The sequence below is a fragment of the Pleurodeles waltl genome, chromosome 9, assembly GCF_031143425.1.
Source record: "Pleurodeles waltl isolate 20211129_DDA chromosome 9, aPleWal1.hap1.20221129, whole genome shotgun sequence".
Taxonomy (NCBI): Eukaryota; Metazoa; Chordata; class Amphibia; order Caudata; family Salamandridae; genus Pleurodeles; species Pleurodeles waltl.
Window position 1 is genome coordinate 336,751,803 of NC_090448.1, and position 24,030 is coordinate 336,775,832.

The 24,030-nt window shown below is 43.5% G+C and overlaps 1 protein-coding gene across 1 annotated transcript in view; it reads right to left on the reverse strand.

Moving 5' to 3' along the window:
- BSN (bassoon presynaptic cytomatrix protein) overlaps nt 1-24,030 on the reverse strand; it is a 984,265-nt gene that overhangs the window by 302,760 nt on the left and 657,475 nt on the right. Inside the window, exon 4 of the mRNA XM_069206880.1 lies at nt 20,986-21,549. Coding sequence (XP_069062981.1) covers nt 20,986-21,549 — 564 coding nt within the window. The remainder of the gene's footprint in view (nt 1-20,985; nt 21,550-24,030) is intronic.

The window sequence follows — 24,030 nt, forward strand, 5'->3', positions numbered from 1 at the left end:
GAGAATGTCCGCACGCACGTTTTGAACCCCGGCCAGAAGGTTTGCTATAACGCAAAGCAGATGGTCCTGAGCCCAGGACCAGAGCCGGAGAGCCTCTATGCAGAGAGGGTACGACCCTACTCCTCCCTGTTTGTTGATGTACCACATCGCAGTCGTGTTGTCCGTCAGGACTTGAACCAACTGACCGCGAAGGGAAGGGAGGAAGGCCTTGAGGGCCAAACAAATCGCCCGCAGTTTCAGCAGATTGATATGAAACATCTGCTCTACTGGAGACCAACGACCATTGATCTCCAGCTCCCCAAGATGAGCTTCCCACCCCAAAGTGGAGGCATCCGTTATCACTGTGGTCACTGGAGGAGGCAGTGAAAACGCTTTCCTTGAGACAGGTTGCCGCCCGCAGCCCACCATTGTAGATCCGCTGCAGTGTCTCTGGAGATCTTTATCGACTCCTCAAGATCCCCTTTGTGTTGAAACAACTGTCTGCGGAGGCACAACTGAAGAGCCCTCATGTGCCAGCGTGCATGAGTGACCAACAGAATGCCAGAAGGGAACAAACCGAGCAAACGAAGGACCTTTAGGACTGGAACAACCGCTCCTTCTTGAAACATCGGAATCAACGCCTGAATGTCCTGGATCCGCTGTGGCGGAGGAAAGGCCCGATTCAATGTAGTGTCCAGTACTGCCCCTATGAACAGGAGGCGTTGAGAGGGCTCCAGGTGAGACTTGGGCGCATTTATTGAAAAGCCCAGACTGAACAACAACTGGGTTGCCAGCTGCAGATGATGCAGTACAAGCTCCAGAGACTTGGCTTTGATCAACCAATCATCCAGGTAAGGGAATACAGCTATCCCTTTCCTTCTGAGGTCTGCTGCAACAACCGCCATCACCTTCGTGAAGACCCAAGGTGCCGAAGTAAGACCAAAAAGAAGGACTGCAAACTGGTAGTGTTGCGACCCCACCACAAACCAGAGATACTTCCTGTGTGACTTGAGAATGGGAATATGGAAATAAGCATCCTGCAAGTCGACAGACACAATCCAATCTTCCTTGTTCAACGCCATAAGTACCTGTGCTAGAGTCAGCATTTTTAATTTCTCCTGCTTGAGGAACCAATTCAAAATCCTCAGGTCCAAGATAGGCCTCAGACGACCATCCTTTTTGGGGATTAGAAAGTTCCTTGAATAACATCCCTGACCCCTCTCCTGCTCGGGAACCAACTCCACTGCACCTTTCGACAATAGGGACAGACCCTCCTGTTCTAACAACAGGAGATGACCTTCTGAACAAAAGGAAGGACGGGGAGGAATGGGAGGAGGAATCTCCCGAAAGGGAAGGGCATAGCTTTTTCTCACCACACTGATGACCCAGGAATCGGATGTTATGGACTCCCACATGGAAAGAAAAAGAGATAACCTTCCCTCTACCGGAGAGGCATGAGACGCTATGGCGAGAGGACTAGGGCTGCTTTCCTTGTTGCATCCCTCCTGAGGAAGAGGAAGAGGAAGGGTGCTGCTGCTGGGTGGCCCCTCTATTGCGGACCCTACCCCGCCCCCTAAATGATCGATAAGGGAGGCTAGAAGACTGCTGTCCTGCCTGCTGCGATCTCCCACGAAAGGAAGCCCCTCGTCCAAAAACTCGCAGCCACCTAAAGGATCTAAATGGGGTCGAAACAGTCTGCAGGCGCAAGGACTTAGCAGTGGCCCTACACTTCTTAAAACACTCTAGCGCAGAGTCCGCTTTAGATCCAAACAATTTAGCCCCATCAAAAGGCAAGTCCAAGAGCGTGGCCTGAACATCTGATGAAAATCCAGATGTGCGCAACCAAGCATGGCGCCTGGTGGCAACAGAGGTTCTCATGGCTCTAGCAACAGAGTCAGTGGTATCCAGCCCTGACTGTATGAATTGCGTAGCCGCTGCCTGGGCATCCGAAAGTAGGCCATGCAAGTCCTGGGGCATGTCCGGTAATGCTGTCTTTGCTGCATCCATTATTACGTGTATGTACCTGCCAAGGATGCAGGTAGCATTAGCAGATTTCAATGCCATGCTACACGAGGAGAACATTTTCTTGGCCGACTATTCCATACGCTTGGACTCCCGGTCAGATGGTACTCCCGGAAAGGAGCCAGGAGCAGACCGTGAAGAACAGGATGCCTGTACGACCAGACTCTCTGGAGACAGATGCTTCGATAGAAATTCGGGGTCTCCAGGTGCAGACCTATACCGTCTGGCCACCGACCTGCTCACAGCCGATGAAGTGACAGGTTTCTTCCACACCTCTTCTATTGGCTCCATGAGAGCCTCATTGAATGGCAACAGAGGATCTGCAATGGCCGTGGCAGGATGAAGTACCTCTGTCAGGAGGTTGGTTTTAACCTGCGCCATAGGCAGGGGAAGTTCCAGGAATTCCGCAGCCTTTTTGATGACGGAATGAAAGGTGGCTGCTTCCTCTGTATACTCCCCTGGGAGGCCAGGTCCCATTCTGGGGAAGTATCTAGTCCGCTGGCTGTATCCAACCCCTGAAACTCACTCTGGGGCTCAGCAATCTTTCCTTCCTCAAGGATCTGCCGCTGGTATTCCCTCTCCTCCAACCCCGGTGTCGACATGGAGTGCAACGACGTCGGTGAATGGTGCAGAGAAGGCGTCATTACAGGATCTCCGGATCCGCCCGATGCCATAGATGGATCCATCGGCGCCGTGGATATACGCCCTGCACCTGTCGACGCCATCCGGCTTCGGGGCTCCATCTCAACAGACAATGGCGTCGAAGGTCTCTTCCTCGATGTCGACGGCTGCACCGCCTTCGCCGGGCTAGTGTCTCCTGCCGGGCAGAACGGCATAAACAGCATTGGCCTGTACGGAGCCAGAACGCCTACGTTGAATGCCAGGGGAGCAGTGGGGCCAGCCGGCGCACCACCTCCCAGAGCCATGTTCTGGAAAATAGCAAACATGGCATTTACCCGGAGGCGGGAATGCAGGATAGTCCTGAGGAGGCGGAGCCGGTGCCGGACTCGACTCCTGCGCGCCTGGATGCGCTGGAGAAGCTTGTTGACTTTGAGGCTCCACAACCTCAAAGACCGACAGCGCCGGGGATGTCTGCGGAGTCAACGGTTGAGGGGACACCGTCGGGCTGACCTCCCAGGACTTACGGCGTCGAGTCGACAGAGACCTCGACTCCGACCGGCTTCTGGATCGACGCCTGGAATCACGATGACGCCACTTCTTGTGACTTGACTTCCCCGACGATGATCTGTGGTGCCGTTTTCTCTCCTTGGCTAAGAACAACTTAGCCTCACGTTCCTTCAAGGCCTTCGGGTTCATTTTTCGGCATGAATCACATTCCTGGACGTCGTGGTCTGAACTCAGGCACCAAAGACAGTCGTTGTGGGGGTCAGTGACCAACATCCGACCTCCGCATTCTCTGCAGGGCTTGAAACCTGATTTCTTCGGGCCGACATGTTGACGAAAAACACAAAGTATCCCTTCCGAAGAGCAAACAATACAGGTAGCCGGAAAAGTAACCGCTATCGAAGGCACGGAAAAAAGGGAACTGACGTCAGCACGCCAGCGAGGGCCTCTTATTGCCATGATGACGTCAGACGGAGCCGCATGGAGTTGGGCAATTGTGACGTCCTCGCCGACGTGCAGAGCTGGAGAGAAGTTTCCGTTGAATGCTACGCATGGGGAGAATTCATTAGGTGAGGAATCCACAGGTAGTTGTATCCATCAGAAGGTGCTCCTTACTAGTATGGTATACCATTATATGATATGAAAGTTGGGTGCGATCGTGAGAAAACTCTGAGTATTCGGATTCTCTGGTGTAGGCTATTGATTTTTTGTCCGATTGAAGCTGGCTTGCGGTGCCAATGGCTAATTGCTAGTTTTCAAAAATATTTTGCAGGTTTACAGAAGCATTAGCTTCTCTAGACAGTACAGAAAGAAAATAATGCATCTTCTACTATTACATACATTTTGTGGAAAGCCTGAAGAATTAGGGGCACAAACGGTGTCTCCTAAAGAAAATAGTTGCTAATGTTCCCTATTGTACTTGATCTAATTATAACAGTTTTCCTTTCTGCTGCTATTTGTGAGAGGAGTATTTCTCTAATTGTTCAGTAGAGTACAGGATGATGAGTATACAAGTCTGTTTTTTAAAATGATATTATATGTTATACTAACTAAAAGGTACAGTTGTAATGCAGACCTATATTTCTACCAAGGGGTTCTGTTGATATCATAATGACAAGGTGGTTTGTAAAAGTCTTCAGACCTGAGATGGCAATCTAGAACCATATTATGCATGCTACCAGTTGTGTAATTTTTATATTGCATGGTAATTGTCTGGATGCGTAGCTTACTTGTAAAAACTCAACGGGCGCAGGAATATTCGTCCAAATCCAGATGTGCAGAGTTTATTTCAAGGATAGCTAAGCTGGTGTTGGTCGCTCGTCTAGAGAACAGCTCTGCGTTGATTGAGAATGCAATATACTCAGGCGCCTAACAAGGAAACTACAATTCCCAGGAATCATTAAACTCAAACACTTCTTGGAGATGTCAGCACTCATCTTTGATCTGGCGTCCTTTGTAGGCAAGTGTGCTCCAATTTTGCTGCAGCCATGGCCTTAAACTTGGATTCATGTTTTCTTCTGGGGAGCTCAGCGCTCATCACTAATTACTAAAGGACAACTTAGAATCAGGAAAGAATTTCTGACTTCAAGTCGTGTTGGAATAATTACTTTTCATTGTTTTTAACATTAGAGTTAACAAATATACCTTTACCAGCAAGTATTTTACAAAAACTATGGGTTACTTCTTGCGAAGGAAAGGGAAGCACAACTGCAAAAAGAACTTCTGAATAATCTTATATATGATTATGTGCATAGTACAATAATTGCCCATCAATTGATATATGTTGGAGGCTGGGTATTGGTAGGGGTAGATATACACCTACCACTTGTAATACACCCCCAACAAAGGGTTGTGCCCAGTCAAGGTCCCACAATGTAGCCCCTAGCTCAATCCCTGGTAGCTTGGCAAAAAGCAGTCAGGCTTAACTCGGGAGACAGGTATGTAAACCATTTAAGTACACTAATACAGGAAATAAGTAAGACACAACACACAATAAAAATCCCACACCAATTTATAAAAATAGTAACTATTGTTATCTTTAAAATGACACCAAAACAACAAAGGTTCAATGTTGGGGATCAGAGATATACATTTTTAGAGATTAAAAGTAAAACTAGTGCTTAGAAGTAAATAACGCTCAAAGGGAAGGTTGCACTGGACCGGGACACAGTCAAGAGTTCCAGCCATCCACAATGTAACACTTTTACACTTACTTCCAGAAGTGTTTCTTGATGCAGAAAAGTGGTCCACAACCACAATCCAAGGTTCAAGAATCTCTGAGTTGCTCCTTGGGACGTTGGGAATACAATTCCCACAATGCACCTGGCCAAATCCTTGCAAGCCCACTGGACACACTCCAGGATGGGGAATTTTGTAGAAGTTGGTGCAGGGAAGTTCTTTTAACCTGTTGCTTCAGGGAGTCCACTCCCAAGTCCGTTTTGAAGCAAGGCAAAGTCCTTTGGGCTGTCGTTCCAGTGTGCAACGGGCACAGTCCCTAAGCGTGCAAGCCTTTGGGTTGCACACAAGAGTTTCAGCAGGGCAGTCCTTCTTCTTGTGGTTTAAGGAAACAGATCTGGATTCCAAAGCATATCAGCCACCTGTATTCAATCATCTTGGGGCAAAGTCAGTGAGCATCCTTGCTTAATGGGCTGCAGAGTTCCACCCAGAAGTATGACAACTTCCTCCAAATTATGGCATCTTCTCGACCCTAAAACACTGCATTTTAACTTTCCAAGATGGGTGATTTTCCTCCAGAGGAGTAAGATCTGGCTAATCCAACCCCCTGGCATAGCTCATTTCCATTAACTCTGTCTCTGGGTATCTGCCACTTCCCTTCCTAAGCCCACCATCTATCTGTGGCTTACAGGTGTGAGACGGCCACTTTCCTTTCTGACTGGTATCCTTTTGAAGCCTCAGCTTGATTCACCCAGCCCCCCTCTTGCCTGGCTTCACCATCTGACTAACCTACCCCATCAGATAACCTCTGCTCAGTGCAGGCCACTTATCACCTAATCGAAGCAGCCTGGCTAATCTTGTTAGAGCTGACCAATCAGGAGAGACCACTAGCAGGCTGGAATTTGATTTACAGTAAAGAAAGTCTCATAAAGTTTTTTCTGTATAAGTTATGATAAATTCAACAATTGCAAATCGTTGCATTTATGATTACCATTCACTTGACTCCTTTCATGGCATTTTTATCTTTTCCCCTGCAATATTTAGGCTAATGAAAAATATTTCCATTATAGCCTATGAAGGCAACTTTCTACATGGGGGGAAATGAAAGATGCAGTTTCCCCTCACCAGGGCATATACAACATATTTTATAATGTCCCTGCTTATAGTTACATGGCATCCTAACCCTGGGACATCCAGGGTAGAAAAAGGGGGTGCCTTATATGTACAAATAAGGCAGATTGTTACTTTTGAAGTACCTTTAATTCCAAAGTCGAGTTTGCATACATTTTAAATTTTAAAGACAGTCTGCAGGGAAGGCCTGCCTTTAAAAATGACAGCAGGCACACAGCAGTGCACACTCCAGTGCAGGAAATCTACTGGGTCTCTAAACTTCCTTACCCTATTATAAACTAGGGACTTATATAAAGTTTGAATCCCCTTTGTAACAAAATCTACCAGGGACTTACAAGGTCTGTCATTACCATTGGAATTATAACATTGTGCTATCTGACCATCTACCTTTTTGTCAGAGCACTGGCCCTGGGCCTGTTAAGCAGAGCTTTGGGCACAGTCATGGTCAGTTACCATCAGTATTAGTCAGAAAAATTGGGGTGAACATGCTAAAGGGTGACTTTTCTCACAACATATACGTATGTTGCTAAACAAAATAATCCAGGAATACTGAAGAATGTTAATTGCTTTACAGCTGCACAGTCATGCCCGTTAGAAATTACTCTACAGGTGCACTGTCATGCCCGTTAGAAACTACTCTATCATCCCCATAGAATGCAAATTCATGAAGTTATGAACTAGATGGCAGTTGAATTATCAATAGCAATGGCAGAATTTTCAACATTGATGAGATACTCAGGCCCTCATTACAAGTGTGGCAGTCAGACCGTCGCAAAGTGGGCATCCGACCTCCACATTATGACCATGGTGAAAGTGCCACGGTTGGACTGCCAGCACCACCATATTTTGAAAGGCCAATGGCCTGGCACTGCCTGCGGTCTTAATCCTGGGGATTACAACTCCCCTCTCTGCCGGCTTTTGCAGGGCAGTTCCACTGCCATGAAAAGGCTGGCGGAGATGGATTGCTGGGGGCCCCACAGGGGCCCCTGCACTGCCCATGTACTTTTCATGAGCAGTGCAGGGGCCCCGATGGACAGACCCATTGTGCTGGTCACTGCAATGTTGTGGTGAGTTTCCGCCCAGCGGGAAAATCATAATAGGGCCGGCCAGCAGAAAACTGGAGTCGGGGTTTTCCGTCAGAACGAGTTTGGCAGGCGGCAGAGAGGCCCTAAATCTTGCAATCCTTATGTTTTAGAAATTGCAGCTTTACTTTCAGAACACTGCGAGTGTGTTAGATAGAAATATGCCCATATCTACTGTTGTTGCTCCATGCTAATGACAAACTATTAAAGCTTTACTATTTGCCTTATAATATTCACCTGGACCTGCAGAGTGGTGAGTCAATGAGGTTCGGTGTCTCTCTTTTCTCTCTTATCCCATTCCCCTTTTCCTGTTTTCACTATCAGTCTTACTGTGTGGACTAATGGTTGAGAAACCGGGGATGGAAAAGTGCATAGCTCCCAGTGGAACCAAAGTACAAGGTTAGTGCTTTCTGACAGGTATTTTGGGTCAGGTGTTTTGAAAACATTTTGTTCATATAGGTAAATGATTATTGAAAAAAATATAGAAGTAATACTGGATTATACCATTTGTTTATCAGTTGTGAAAAGAAAAGAAAAGAATTATGTATTTACAAAGGTAGAATTTTAGGATAAACACCATTTGGTTTGTTAAACAAACCACACATTCTACCCAGATTAGTAGTTATGTGCATGTGGCTTATTTACAGTGTATTGGTGTCTATGGCCTCTGAGTTAGGTGGACAGAACTTCTGTCCCTTTTTGGTGAATGTCCTCCATCTGCCAAACTCTTAGTCAGGCCCTCTGCCTATATAAGGGAACTTTTCACAGAGTACATTTGAATGTTCAGAAGTGAGTATCTGAATGCAAATACAGAGCTATCAAGTGGAGATCATTGCTGTTTGACCCAACCAAAGACTGAAGGAAAATCAAAGCATCTTTTCTTCTTGTACTGGCAACTTCTAAATTGGGGCAGGGCTAAATATTAAATGCAAAAATACAAAATCAAAACGCAGAAGATTATAATAATGCGCTACTAAACGTAATAACAGAGAATTCCATTAAGGTGTTTATAGGCGTATGTAATGTTTTCATGCAGGTACCTTGTATATACATTTGTTTTCAGTATTATTTTACTAAGTATAATATAAACCCTCAGAATCTTAGTTGACAGTGAATAGTTTTGTTACAGCTTCTGTGAAATAATTTCTATTTTTGTGCAATTTTACATTAATAAGTGCACAGTAACATTTGGAAAATTAGAAGGTGATTACTTTCTTCTATTTTTTAAAATGTATACATATAAGAGCATGAATAAATAAAAGTTTTAAAAACTGTCTCATTCACTGAATTAGAAAATTAGACTCTTACCCAGTGGATTTCAGTTTAGGAAGGCCAAAACTTAGTCATAGGGTAATATACCGTAATGAAACTAGAAATTAAAAACATACTTCAATTAATGAAAAATGATTACTACATTTGAAATACAATTATTACTTTTACTCATACCTTATTCTGGATGCATCCTATATATGACTTTATGACCACTCAAGATGGAAAGGTTGGGTTATCTTTATCCAACATGGCAGATACAATCCGATAATATCTCCCGGGATTTGAACTTGGGAGCCATTTTCGAAGGTGTATGGATGCCAGTATGGTGAAGGAATGCTTCCTGTTCATTTTGTTTGTCCTTCACCTCGATATCTGAAACTCGCTGTACAAAAACCTTTTTGGAACCTATTTGGTTCCCTTGGCTGTTCGCCTTTGAAGTTATGTTGGTTTGCTGAAGCCGTACACTAAAGCTAGTATTTATAAACTTTGTACACAAGGGTTGGGGCTTACATGTTTGCTTGTTTGTTTTTCATTATGAACCCAAGGGTGGCTTTCAATTTACCTAGACTCGATTATAGACCACTGTAAAGCAACTGTTTCCTATGAGCTTTTTTCCAAAAACTGTGTTTCCACACCCTTAACTCCTTACCATTCAGTATATCCTCTTATGTATGCGTATTTGATTATGTGGACACATTTTAGCAATAATACTAATATCACATATTATTATTAATTTTAACATGACTTGAAGACAAAAGGACAGATTTAGATATTTATGTTATTTACTTTGTAAGAGCATTACATATTCCATTGTCCTGACAGTAAATGTACTCTGAATTTAGAGATTTTATCCAGCGGACATCTATTAACATGTACTGCGGTTCCTGTCAATGTAATTAAAAGTTTAATGGATGGCTCTGTCAACCTGATGGTACCATCTATCAAACTGTAACATGTTTTTGTTTTTCAAAAACAAAATCTCAAAGCAGGATTTTGTTTTTTTAAATTACAAAAACTAATGAGGCTCACACCATACAAGTTGCCTCGTATGATGTGGTGATCTTTTTGCAATTTTCACTGCCCCTAAGAGCCAGATGTTACCCAGAGTACGGATAGTAAGAATTTGACATTTGACCAACTACTCTAAATTGACGTAGTCTCAGTCTCTGACATAATTAAGATCTGCCTTTCTTTAAATCGGGTGGGCAGACCTTCAGTTTGGTGAAGAGGTTACTCCATTGCTTTTACGAAGGAGGACCCTCCCAGCAAAAACTCTAAATCAACCTAAAACTCAATTAGTAAAGGTATAACTGTGATCTTTAATATTTAGAAATATTTCACATTATAATTATTATAATTATAAATATCGCAGTTTATGTTCTAAGAACAGAGGCAGTGAGTGCTAAACCACAGTCAAAATCGTCAACTGATCCAAACAGAAGGCTGGTATCTCAGCTGATGTTTCTCTTTCCCATTCTCTTTTGCCACCAATTGCTCCCAGGAGCTCATTAAATAGAAAACAGCAGGTGCAGTGGGTGCCCCATGTTTTCTGTTCTGCTTTATGTCACAGAGCCAAAGGCTTCCTCCTTGGTTGAGATAGGATGCACCATAGGTGTAATACAGCAAAATGTGGCTGATGCTAAAACCTAAAATCATTAGTTGCTACAACAATTTGAGGAGGTTACACAGAAATTGAAGAGGCTACAGTTAATTAAAATACCAAAGACAGAGACAACACCTAGTCCCTCTAGTATGTCCACGTAAATCACCAAGGGTACACACAAGCTACAGGCAGGTTTCAAGTTCCACTACCCACAATCACCCTCCTATTGTGCTGGTGTCTCTAGAGAGTTTTTCTGATGATCCTAGTCACATGGGACAATTTATCAATCAGTTCACTCTTCATTTCCTATGCAGGCCTACAGTCGTCCTTACACAAGTATTTAAGGTAGTCTTTGTGTTATCATATTTGGCAGGAGAAATGTAATGATCCATGTCTTTAATAGCTCAGACAAGTCTTTTTCTCTATGTTGTTGAAACAATTTGAACAAACTCTGTGGTATATTGGATAGAAGGTAATTTGCAACTGCATTAACATACACTTACTAAAGTAAAGCAAGGTAATAAAAAGCTCCTACTTTATTTGACCCAATGTCAGCATTTGATACTGGAGACTGAATGGGTTACAGAAAAAAGAGCAAGACTCTTTCATAAGGGCTTAAATGTAGAATTGATGTAAGATGTAAAATAGTCACTCAGTTTACCTAAAGCCCTACCAATTGTGAAGAATTCATTTCGTGTTACAAATTATTCATCAGATGGTAGAAAGACTGAGCAAAGAGAAACGTAAAAAGTGAACTTATAGAATATGTGAAGGATCACATTTGGAACCAACAATAGAAACAGTAAAACGTTCTTTGTGCGACTTAATGCAGATAGGGACTTTATGTTCATCCTTACCTAAGGAAGAAAGGCAACAAAGGCACGTACGCACTGTGGTTCTGATAAATATGTGATAAAATTGTGACAAAGCATTCCTGGCTGAGTGTCAAGCTTGGATTAAAGGACTACTTTACTGCTGGGAATCCTCAAACTTCTGATCACTCTATGCTGATGACAAGATGCACAGGCACAACAATTGTAGTTAATGAGGTAAAGAATGGGGGAAGGGAGAGACACAAGTGTCACTTATCTTCAACTTCAGATCGTCAGAGGAATGGATAGGCTAAGGAAGCAATGTGGTCCAGATAGTAAAAGAACATTTAACAGTAAGGAAAGTACATTACCGGAAGTATTTGAACAAATAGACAATAATTCTCAATGCTTAACGTACCCTCTTGCATGCTGGGCTGTAATGAGCCCCATGCCATCCTGCATACAAGCGTAAAGCCCCTGGATACCAAGGAGGGTTCAAACTATAGGAGGAGGTATTGCACAAACAGTATGCACTGAGAATACCCTGCCTACTTCCGCTAACCAAAGGGGATCAGAAAAATGAGAAAAGGTGACAAACTAGATGAAATTGAAAACCACAGAACAAATAAAATGTTGCCAGGAAATTACTGCTTGCTTTCCTCAGGACTAAAAGCCCCACTATCCATGCTTCCCCAGACATGTTCTTCCTAACATGGAAATGAGAACACAGTTAGGTTAGCCGGCTAGTATTTACTCCTAGTTTACACAACCAGTCTTCCAAGTTTTCAATACACCTTTTAGCCGGGTCTCCTATTATATTCCAAGGCACATGGGAAATAGATTCATCCCATATTCACCCATGATTTCTATACCCTTCCTCTTAGCGTGTCATGGTACATCCCCATGTGGTCGACCTGACTGTTTCCTCTGGCATCTATGTTCTGTCATAGTAGAAATACTCAGAATGTTAGGTGTTGAGGTCTTACCACTCTCTACAGATCGGGATAACATGTTCACCTTATCATGAAACTTTTCAGGTACATAAGTGATCTTATAATGGAAGTAGGACATGGCTAATTACCACCAACCATAAAGTACAATTGCACACTTCAAGGATGTGAGACATAACAAATTCTTGTGATCTGTCTACACTGAAAATTCATGAATTGCTCTCTTGAGACAGTGTTGCCAATGTGCAAAGGAGTACTTAATAGCTGGTCATTCTCTCTAATAACTAGTGTCAGCAATGAAACTGGTCTTACTGTCAACCATGAAGATAAGTCCAGTGTTCATGTTGCCTTAAAAAACCTGGTTCTAGACAACACTAGACTGATGCATCTGCCTCTAGTATTTTCTTGTTCTGACCTTAAATACAAGGCAATAGCTATAATAGATTCCCTCATGTCTAAGGAATCTTTACAATATTTTGGTGACTACAAACTGAAGAGCAAACCATGAAGATATGTCCAGTTTTTCATACTGCCTTACCCAAACCACTGCTAGGCAGACTGGTGCTTCCTCCTCTTCCAGTATTGTCTAGTTTGGAGCCTGAATACAGGGTACAAATAATATTAGATTCCCTCAGGTCTATGGAATCTTTATGACATCTGGTCGATCGGAAGGAATGTATTCCTGAGAAGTGATCCTGGTAGCCTGCAGCCAATATAAATCCCTGCCTAGTGAAGAGATATCATATTGTCTGTTAGAAATGGGGTCTCTGGTTGGCAGTCAGTTTGCACTCTGTCCAAGCAGGGACTTACACTCTAGTCTGGGAAAGGGGGTTAGACTCCTAAGACAACCCCTGCTCACCCCCTTGGTAGCTTGGCACAGGCACTCAGGCTTATCTCAAAGACAATGTGTAAAGTTTTTGTACCACCACACACAGGAATACAGTGAAAACACTACAAAATGGACACCAAACCAGTTTAGAAAAATAGACAATATTTATCTAAATCAAACAAGAGCAAAACCACAAAAATCTAACATACACAAGTAAAGTTATGAATTTTTAAATAATAGAATCTGACTCGATAGAAAACAATGGAAATGTTGTTGTAACACAAAGTACCTAGTTGCGTCAAAAATAAAGCAGTACGGGTGAGCAATGCGTCGGTTTTCTCTCCCACAAGGGAGCATTGCGTTGATTTCTGGACCGGACACCTCGAGTCCCGGTGCACAGGTTCACGTTGATTTTGAAGCCCAGCGACGATGCGTGCGAAATCCGGCTGCACGGTATTGGAAAAACTGTCTGCATGGGGTTTGCGTTGTTTTCAGCAGCCACATTTGGGTGTTGAGTCATTTCTCCAGCCACGATGCAGGTGATGCACCGATTTCCCAACTGCAAAGCAGGTGGTGCATCGATTTTAGCCATGAGACGGGTGGCGTGTCATTTTAACAACCGCGTTGCAGGTGATGCATTGAAATTTTCACGGCACGGCTTTTTGTGCGTGGATATCAGTCCTTGTTCCACCAGCTTCACCTTTCAAGGGCTCAGGGACTGGGTAGGGCACCACTTGGCAGGGCAGGAGTCTTCGCAGAGAGTCCAGATGCTAGCAAAGGAAGTCTTTGATGGCCCGGAGTCTTCAAAACAGGAGGCAATCTCAGTCCAAGCCCTTGGAGACACTTCACAAGCAGGAATATACCACACAGTCTGGTCTTTGTCCTTTTTCAGGCAGAAGCAGCAACTGCAGGCCAACCCAGAAAAGCAGTCACAGGCAAAGGGGTAGTAGGCCTCCTCCAGTTCTTCAGCTCTTCTTCTTCGCAGAGGTTCCTCTTTAATCCAGAAGTAATCTGAAAATATGGGATTTTGGGTCCACTAATTATACTCCTTCCTGCCTTTGACAAACTTCAAAGGAAAGTCTCTGTTGTTCACAAGATCCTGTCTTGCCCAAACCTGGCTCTAGACTCACACCAGGGAGTTGGAGACTGCATTGTGTGAGGGCAGACACAGCCCTTTCAGATGTAAGTGAATACTCCTCCCTCCACTCTAGCCCAGATGGCCCATCAGGATATGCAGGCTACACCCCAGCTCCCTTTGTGTGTCTGTCTAGTGGAGATTCACAAACAGCTCAACTGTCAGTCTGACCCAGATAGGAAATACACAAGCAGGCAGAGTCACAGAACGGCTTAAGAAAGAAAATGCCCACTTTCTAAAAGTGGCATTTTTAAACTGACAATTTAAAAACCAACTTTACCAAAATATGTATTTTTAAATTGTGAGTTCAGAGACCCCAAACTCAACATCTCTATCTGCTCTCAAAGGGGAACTGTAGTTATTTAAAGACAGCCCCCATGTTAACCTATGAGAGAGATAGGCCTTGCAACAGTGAAAAACAAATTTGGCAGTATTTCACTGTTAGGACGTGAAAGACACATCACTATATGACCTACCTTTAACATACACTGCACCCTGCCCATGGGGCCTACCTTAGGGGTGCCTGACATGTATAAAAAGGGAAGGTTTGGGCCTTGCAAGTGGGTACACTTGCCAGGTCGAATTGGCCATTTGAAAACTGCACACACAGACACTGCAGTGGCAGGTCTGAGCCATGTTTACAGGGCTACTCATGTGGAGGGCACAATCAGTGTTGCAGGCCCACTAGCAGCATTTGATTTACAAGCCCTGGGCACCTCTAGTGCACTTTACTAGGGACTTACTGTCGCGCCGCCGTGCGTGGCACGAGCCAAACATTCGGCTCGGGCCGCGGCACGAAGACGCACCGCGTCCCCAGCCTGCTGTGCACAGTACGAGGCCCCAAATTGGCCACGGGGCCTTGTTCTTTCTTAGCGCGATGCGCCTTCATGCAGGTCTGACCTCCCCCACTCACCTGTTCTTCTTCTCTTCTTCTTTTTCTGTCTCTTCATTGTGCCTTCCTTTATGTTTTTTCCTTTTCCCATATATTCCCTCTATTCCCAGCATGCCTTCGTTCCCTACTCTCTATGGCTCCTAGTCCATTATGTTCTATGTGTTTTTCCCTATCTAAGATGGTGTCCTTGTACTTCCTGTTGGTCACTTCCTGTTTTTTGGTATTTAAGGGCTGTGATTCTTTCTCTCCTTGTGCTGCAACACTTTCTGTTTGGATGGTGTCTTCGCTCCTGCTTTCTTGTATTCAATACTGGCTCATGTCTGTTCCAGTGTTTTTTCCTGTACTTTGCTCTTGTATTTACCTATTCATTTTGCTCCTGTTTCAGGAACCTTTCCTTTTTGGAGTTTTTTCCCATTTCAGGGTTTTTACCCCTCTGGCACTACTTCTGAAGGACACAGCCTGCTCTTGGTGTTTCCATTGCCTGCAGCACCGTGGCTACCAGAAAGAGTTGCCCCTACCTGGGCCAAGGCCGAACATTCAGGAACAAGATCCTCGCCACTCATTCTGCGGACTCCAGGTTAAAGCAGCGTGTAAGTCGTGACAGATTGCAGCGCCCAATACTCCTGACGACGTCTAACACCATGGATGATACAGTGGCGACTGCTGCAGATCCTGATCAATCTCTTCTGGCAACCATTCACCAACAGGCTCAGGAACTGCAACAATTATGCAATGAAAATGCTGCTTTACGACAGGCTTTGTCTTTCCGCAGTGCAGATGTTCCGGCCGTCTCCACCTCCACTCCTCGTTTCTCTGGTGAACCAACTAAACTGCAAGAGTTTCTCGATGCATTAACTGTGTATTTCGCCTTCTGACCCACCCAATTCTCCCACGACAAGACAAAGGTGGGTTATCTTATCAGTTCACTATCTGGTCCTGCCTGGGCAACCCCGATGGTATCATCCAATGACCCAGTATTATCTTACTATCCAGCCTTCGTGAATCGGTTCAAACAGATGTTTAGTCGTCCAGGATTGGAGGCCTCTGCTGAAGAAGCATTATGTGACATCCAACAAGGCTCTCAAGATGTCCTCCAATATATTACCCGCTTTCGACTGCTTGCGGCCGAGACAACTTGGGTGGAACGAACTCTGGTGACTTTATTCCGTAGAGGACTTAAAGAGGAGATCAAAGATGAGTTAGTACACTCCACCCGAGTTGAAGATCTTCGTGGTCTGATGGATCTAGCTCTTTCCATCGAATACCGTCTCCAAGAACGACGTATGGAGAAGAGAAAAAGTAGAGGATCTACCCAGCCAAGTACTTCACCTGTCTTTTTGCATCATCCTGAGGAACCTCGTCCTCCCGTCAGAGACACAGAAGGTGAACCTATGCAAGTGGATACTACTCGATGCCCACTTTCCGTCAGCGAGCGGGAAGAAAGACGTAAGAAAGGATTGTGCCTGTATTGTGGTGCTGCCGGTCACATGCTTCGTACCTGCCCTGTTCGTCCTCTAAGGCCATCGGGAAATGCCACTTCCCGTCCTCTGAAAGAAGGGAGGGGACAGGATCATCTGCTATACCTTCCATCAGTTAATTCAAGGACACTGCCACAACTTTGTTTATGCTGCCTGTGACGTTACAGTTACCTGACGGTCGTGAAGAAAGAACAAAGGCTTTACTTGATTGTGGTGCTAGTGGCATATATATGGATAAGACTTGGGCTACAACACAACAAATACCAACACGACCCAAAGAAGTCCCGGAACAAGTTCACACAGTGGATGGATCCTTAATATCCTCTGGTCCAGTCGATACTACCACCCTGACACTAAGTTTACAATTTGGGAACCACCAAGAACACATCTCATTTGACCTAATATCATCTCCCAATCATACTATCATTTTAGGAATTCCGTGGTTCATAAGACATAACCCTTATATAAATGGGGAAACCCGGACTATTTCCTTGTCCTGACAGTTTTGTCATGAAAACTGCTCTACTTCAGATACATACTGCTCACCCAAGAGGTTGATGCCTACTGAAATTATTACAGGATGTTCCATCAATACAGTCCAAGGAGTCCCCGATCACTATCTAGAATTTCAAGATGTATTCCAAAAACCATCCAGACCTGTGTTACACCCACATCAAGATTACGACTGTGCTATTCCCTTGGAACCTGGGGCGATCGTTCCCTTTGGGAGAATGTATTCACTCACGGAACCCAAAAGGGAAGTTCTCAAAGAGTATCTGCAAGAAAACTTGCAAAGCGGTCTTATTGTACCATCACCCTCTCCGGCAGGGGCTCCTCTCTTTTTTGTACCCAAGAAGACGAAGGATCTTCGTCCTTGTCTGGATTTTCGAGGTTTAAATAAGGTAACTATAAAAGACCGTTATCCTTTGCCCCTCATCAAGGATATTCTAGAGGCAGTCAGAGGGGCTCAACGATTTACCAAACTAGATCTTCGTGGAGCCTACCACCTTTTGCGTATCAAAGAAGGAGACGAGTGGAAGACTGCCTTCCGAACCCCATTTGGTCATTATGAGTACAGAGTTATGCCTTTTGTTCTCACTAATGCCCCCTCAATTTTCCAAAGATTAATGGACTCTGTGTTTACTGATCTCTTGAACCATACGGTTGTCATTTACTTAGACGATATGCTTATTTACTCTAGACGTCCTGAACTTCATTTTACTCACGTGAAACAAGTCCTACAAAGACTCAGGCTACATCAACTGTCCTGTAAACCAGAAAAATGTGAGCTTGACAAGACCGAAGTCAAATATTTGGGATATCACCTTAGTCCCACTGGCATAGCTATGGACCCGGAAAAGGTACAAGCCATCCTAGACTGGCCTTCCCCTTCCTCTATTAAGGAAACACAATGTTTTCTAGGACTGGCTAATTTGTATCAACAGTTTATTTTTGACTTTGCAGAACAAACCAGCCACATAACTCAAACTTTAAAGAAGGAGAATTTAAATAATGGCTTTGTCTGGACAAGGGCGGCTGAAACAGCTTTTCAGCGTCTAAAAAAGGCCTTCACTCAAGCACCGATATTGAGACACCCAGATACCAACAAACAATTTATTGTTGTTACTGATGCTTCTGAAAGAGCCATTGGATCTGCCTTACTCCAACAACAAGAAGATGACGGTCTTGAACATCCTGTTTTCTATTTGTCCCATGTACCCTCTGCGTCAGAACAACATTACTCAGTATTAGAAATGGAGTTATTAGCCCTGAAAACAGCCTGCCTTGAGTGGAGACAGTTCCTTATGGGTTCCAAAGAGCCCTTCGAGGTGAGAACAGACCATCGTAACCTACAATGTTTACGTAATTTTCTATGCCAGAACAGTCGTCAGGCTCGTTGGGCCTTTTTCTTCAGTCAGTATGACTTTTATGTCACCTATATTCCTGGATCCCAAAACATACTGGCCAATGCTCTGTCTCGCCGTTATCCAGATTGTACTCCTACCCCATCACAATATCTACTTGAGCCCAGTAAAATTATCGGTGTAGCTCAATCTTTCCTGACCTGTCCATAGTGCCTCCAAGGTCACCCCCTTTTTCTGTTATGGCTATCATCCTACCTCTTTTCCTACTACTCCGCAGTCTACCTCTTCTCTTCCTGCTGTCACTTCATTTTCCAGACGACTGTTACAGACTCTTAGATTGATTCGATCTAACTTGCTGAACACTAAGAGATACATGAAGAGAATAGCAGATAAGATGTGTAGTGATGCTCCAGTATATCATCTCCAGGATAAAGTCTGGCTTTCTTAAAAATGTTTGCATTTGCGACTTTCTCAGAATAAGTTCACACCTTGTTACTACGGTCCTTTCCGTATTCTTCAGCTGATTAATCCTGTCACTGTCCGTCTTCAATTGCCTCGTACCTGGAGGATTCATCCGGTCTTTCATGTTTCCCAGCTTAAACCCTATGTACCTGATCCTTACTCTCGACAGTTTCCTTGTCCTCCTCCTTTGTTAGTGAATGATGTACCAGAATATGAGGTACAGGAAATTTGTGACTCTTGTATCTTTCACAAACGCCTTCAGTATCTGATTCATTGGAAGGGTTACCCTCTCAGTGAATGCTCTTGGGAAGACGCGTCTTCTGTTCACGCCCCTCTTCTGATTCGTCATTTTCACCACTTGTTTCCGCACAAACCTGGGCGTTCGGGGATGGGGGGGACCTACTGTCGCGCCACCGCGCGTGGCACGAGCCAAACATTCGGCTCGGGCCGCGTCCCCAGCCTGCTGTGCACAGTACGAGGCCCCAAATTGGCCATGGGGCCTCGTTCTTTCTTAGCGCGACGCGCCTTCATGCAGGTCTGACCTCCCCCACTCACCTGTTCTTCTTCTCTTCTTCTTTTTCTGTCTCTTCATTGTGCCTTCCTTTATGTTTTTTCCTTTTCCCATATTACCCCTCTATTCCCAGCATGCCTTCGTTCCCTACTCTCTATGGCTCCTAGTCCATTATGTTCTATGTGTTTTTCCCTATCTAAGATGGTGTCCTGGTACTTCTTGTTGGTTGCTTCCTGTTTTTTGGTATTTAAGGGCTGTGATTCTTTCTCTCCTTGTGCTGCAACACTTTCTGTTTGGATGGTGTCTTCGCTCCTGCTTTCTTGTATTCAATACTGGCTCATGTCTGTTCCAGTGTTTTTTCCTGTACTTTGCTCTTGTATTTACCTATTAATTTTGCTCCTGTTTCAGGAACCTTTCCTTTTTGGAGGTTTTTTTCCCCTTTCAGGGTTTTTTTCCCTCTGGCACTACTTCTGAAGGACACAGCCTGCTCTTGGCGTTTCCATTGCCTGCAGCACCGTGGCTACCAGAAAGAGTCGCCCCCTACCTGGGCCAAGGCTGAACATTCAGGAACAAGATCCTCGCCACTCGTTCTGCGGACTCTAGGTTTAAGCAGCGTGTAAGTCGCGACACTTACTAGTAAATCAAATATGCCAATCATGGAAAAGCCAGTTGCACATACAATTTACACAGGAAGCACTTGCACTTTAGCACTGGTCAGCAGTGGTAAGCTGCCCAGAGTAACAACACCAGCAAAAACAGAGTCCAGCACATAGTCAAAGCAAGAGAATCAGAGGCAAAAAAAGATAGGAGAGACCACACCAAGAATGCCAGGTCTAACATTGTCCATCCACATAACTTAAGTCCTGGAGAGGGTCTTGCTTGGGGTGCAGGGATGGGATACTGTAATGGACTTGAACATCGGCTCTGTAACCATCACTATAGTTACAAATAGAAAGGTGATGATTTAGAGTGCTAATCACCTCAGATAAAACAGGAAGAACAGTTGCTCATACTAATTACGTATTATTCTGTTACACTTTAAGTCGAAACACTCTTTAAATATCTATTTAGTTTTAAGCAATTATTCACACTTTATTCTGGATGCATTTGATATGACGCTATCCTCACTCAAGATGTGTACCACACACAGAAAGAAAAGGTTGGATTATCCTCGTCCAACATGGAGGATGTAATCCCATGACAATTCTCATGCCATGAGTGGGATTTAAACTTGGTTGCTATTTTCAAGAGTATATAATTTACAAATATAAATATAGCCATTTATGTTCTGCAATCAGAGGCAGCCAGCACTAAATCTAAGGAAAATTATCATAATCGGTCCAAGCAGAAAGCTGTTATCTTAGATAGTGTTTCTCTTTGTTTCCCATTCCCCTTTCACCCCCAAAGCTCTCTGGTGTTCAGAATGTGGAAAACATAGCAGGTAGGGTGCAATTACTGACATTCATGTGGATCAGGCGTTTTGTGACTTTTACCAATGCAGTTTACTTACCCACCTTAAAAAGAGTGATTGGCTAGGCTTTCTTGTCTGTGAGAAATGTCTCAAAAAGTTAGAATCATACCATACATTGTCACTGTAACCCCTGTACTAGAAATGCTTAATCTAGAGATACCACTTTTATGCAATAACATGAAAAAACATACCTCCTTGTCCTTCACTTTGTAAATCTCAGGCGCGGTTTTGCTTTCCTTAATTGTTGTCTCCTTCTTAGTTCCAGAGATTTTTCCTTTTGGCATTAAAGATTTGGACAATTTTGGAGACTCTACAAGTGATTTTGACTGCAGCGTATAATCAAAATCTGTTGGTTGTTTACTATGTGTGCTGACTGGTGTCTGATTTGTTGTCTGTTCAGAAGCCCTGAGATTGTCTGATTGCAAATGGTGCCTGGCTTGTGATGACTCCAGCTGATGACTTGTTACAGGTGTCTGAGGGAGCACTCTGTGCTGCTGTTGCGGCAAACCAGTTCCACTAGGCTGATGCCGTGGTGAGCCCGTGTGAGGTTTTCCGGGTTGTTGTTGGATTGAACCAGTGGATGTTGTCACAGGTTGATGACGAGGCGATCCTGTGGGAGTTCCGCTGGCGGGGTGCCTTGTTGATCCTGTAGGCTGCTGTTTTGGTTTAGGCACAGAAACAGATGGAGGGGCATCTCCCAGACTTCCCTCTAGCAACCTCTGAGTTTGGCAGTTCAAACACAGCCATTCATTTTTCTGCAAAATAAAGAAGACACACAAGTCTTGTTAGCATTATAGAATCTAGTCTCTCATTGTCCCTGTTAATCCTTTTACATTACCCTAAGTTTAGAGTGAAACATACATGCTATGCACAACTCAATATAATCATTTCATGGTAGAAGGGTAACTTTAACTATCTCACATAGTAATATTTGATGGTCGTAGGTTCTACCCCTAGGTAAGATGGAAAGGTTTCCATACTTCTAAATTAATTGATTATGGTGCCAATGTACACAATGTACACAATGTACACAATCTCCATTTGCAAAATGTAGTTTTAAACTGAGGAAATAGGTTTTGCGAATTGAACACTATTCTGAAAAAATTACTTATATACAAATACATAAGTCCACAAAATACCAAATTGTAATGGGAAACAATCCAATCACTATTCATGATGATGGCATTACAGTCAGTCAGCAGGCCATCATGTCTGTGATCATATTTTAATAAAGAAAACTTTTCTTTTTAAATGCAGTCCAATTCTTTTAACATATTGTATTGATTTTTATTTTATTCTTGCTTTTTACCTTACATACATATAATACATCATAGCATCATGCCTGAGTCACGTTAACAGTGTCTCAGTAAACAATGTACTGTGATATGAGGGCTAACAGATCACTTAAGTCAACAGTATTGGCTGATCAACAAATAACAGTATTAATTTGACGTTTTTTGATGCACTGAAATATTCTACATCATGACAAAGATAATGACAACAAAACAATCTAAAACAACAGCAAGCCTATTCATACAGCATAGGCAGTAGCAAGGACGACAAAATAAAAGATGCAGTAGTCTTTAGGGCTGTCATCACACGTCAGGGAGCTCATCTAGAATTTAAATTACAAATTAGATACTGTGTTACAATACCACTTGCAGCAGTGATGTGCTAGCACAGCCTGTTCTGTTTCAGGTGGTATAGTGTGCTTGAGGCAGTCTTTCAAGGAGAAAATCTACATTCCCTACAGGGTAGCAATGGAGTGATTGTGGAGTCTCCTTACTTCTACCCACACCAGAGATACAGATTCTGCATCAGCCCATCTGCCAGTAGTTTATGCTGGACAGTGTTGAGGCCTTGCATTTCCTTGTGATCAAGCGTCTGGCTATAAGGAAGGCGAAGTCCAAGAATCGGCTTATCGCCCTACCAGGCTTAGGATGCTTCTATAGACCCAATATACAGCAATCTAAATTATTTAACTCTTGGCGGGCAGTGGTAGACGAGAGAGAATCTATGGGCAATTTGGCAGTCCCACAACATGTGTATCATGTGTGCATATGGATTATGGCAGCATGGGCAGTCAGAAAAAGCAATTGTGTAAATGCTATAGAGCCATGCTGAGGTTAAATAAGCGTGACGGAGTATGTAATGTCGAATGTACACAAATCGGACACTGTGAGTAATTTTTTGCAGGTGCACAAGTGACCTGTTCCATTCTTTCTGTGTACTGTGGCAGCCAGCATCTGCTTCCTACTTAGTTTGAAGGTCAGCCAGTGGTGCCATTGACCAATCCATAAAAGTCTAAAAAAAACAGGAAATTCATCTTCGACCATTCCAATTGGTAATAGTGTTTGGAGCAATGTTAAATGCAGTTCTATTATTTTTTAAAGTTTGCTTGAGAGCTGGCAGTGGTCACCTGGACCATTGCCTTCTCCCCAGCAAACATGTTTTCTACATTAACGATGTGTAAGTGTTCCCAAGGAATCTCCTTTTCGTTTGTGAATGTTTTAGCACTTAAATTTGGGAGTCAATAGATTTCCAATGTTTTGTGAGGGGTTACACTCGCAAAATATTGATACATCTTTTAACAAATCGATATTTGAAAGGGATGCCCTAAATAAACTCCTTCCAATCAGCGATTTGTTATAGGTTTCTATACTCATTTTGCTATTTAATACCGTGACACTGAAACGTAAAATGGGTTTAGTAAACAACAAATAGCCGTTGTGTAGTTACAAATCCTGTGATTTTGCTTTATCTCAAGCTTTGTAAATGCAAAACTGCTTGGCACATCATGCCCTATATATGCTACTTATTCTGGAAGTGGGACATTATCTGAACTGAGACTGGGACATTACCATACCAAAACCTATGCTATAAATCCAATGCACTCTGAAGACAAAAATCCAGTATCCTATAGAAAAATTCAGTGTCTCATTCAAACAAGTATGTAATAAGAAATATTACTCATTCTATACCTGCACACAAACAATAACATATTTTCTAAACATGATCTCCATGCCATTGCAATACATACGTGAGGAAGATTGTTGGAGCGTTAATGCAGAAACTATGCTGATTTTGTTAATTTAGGAAAATAAATTCCTTCAAATTACAAATAATGTAAAAATTAAACAGGAGAGTATTCCTTTCCAATAATATGTTTAATTTGGTGTGTTCTGCTTTGTTAATCCTGCCATCAATCAAATGTGTCCCCCTAAAGATTTATGGAA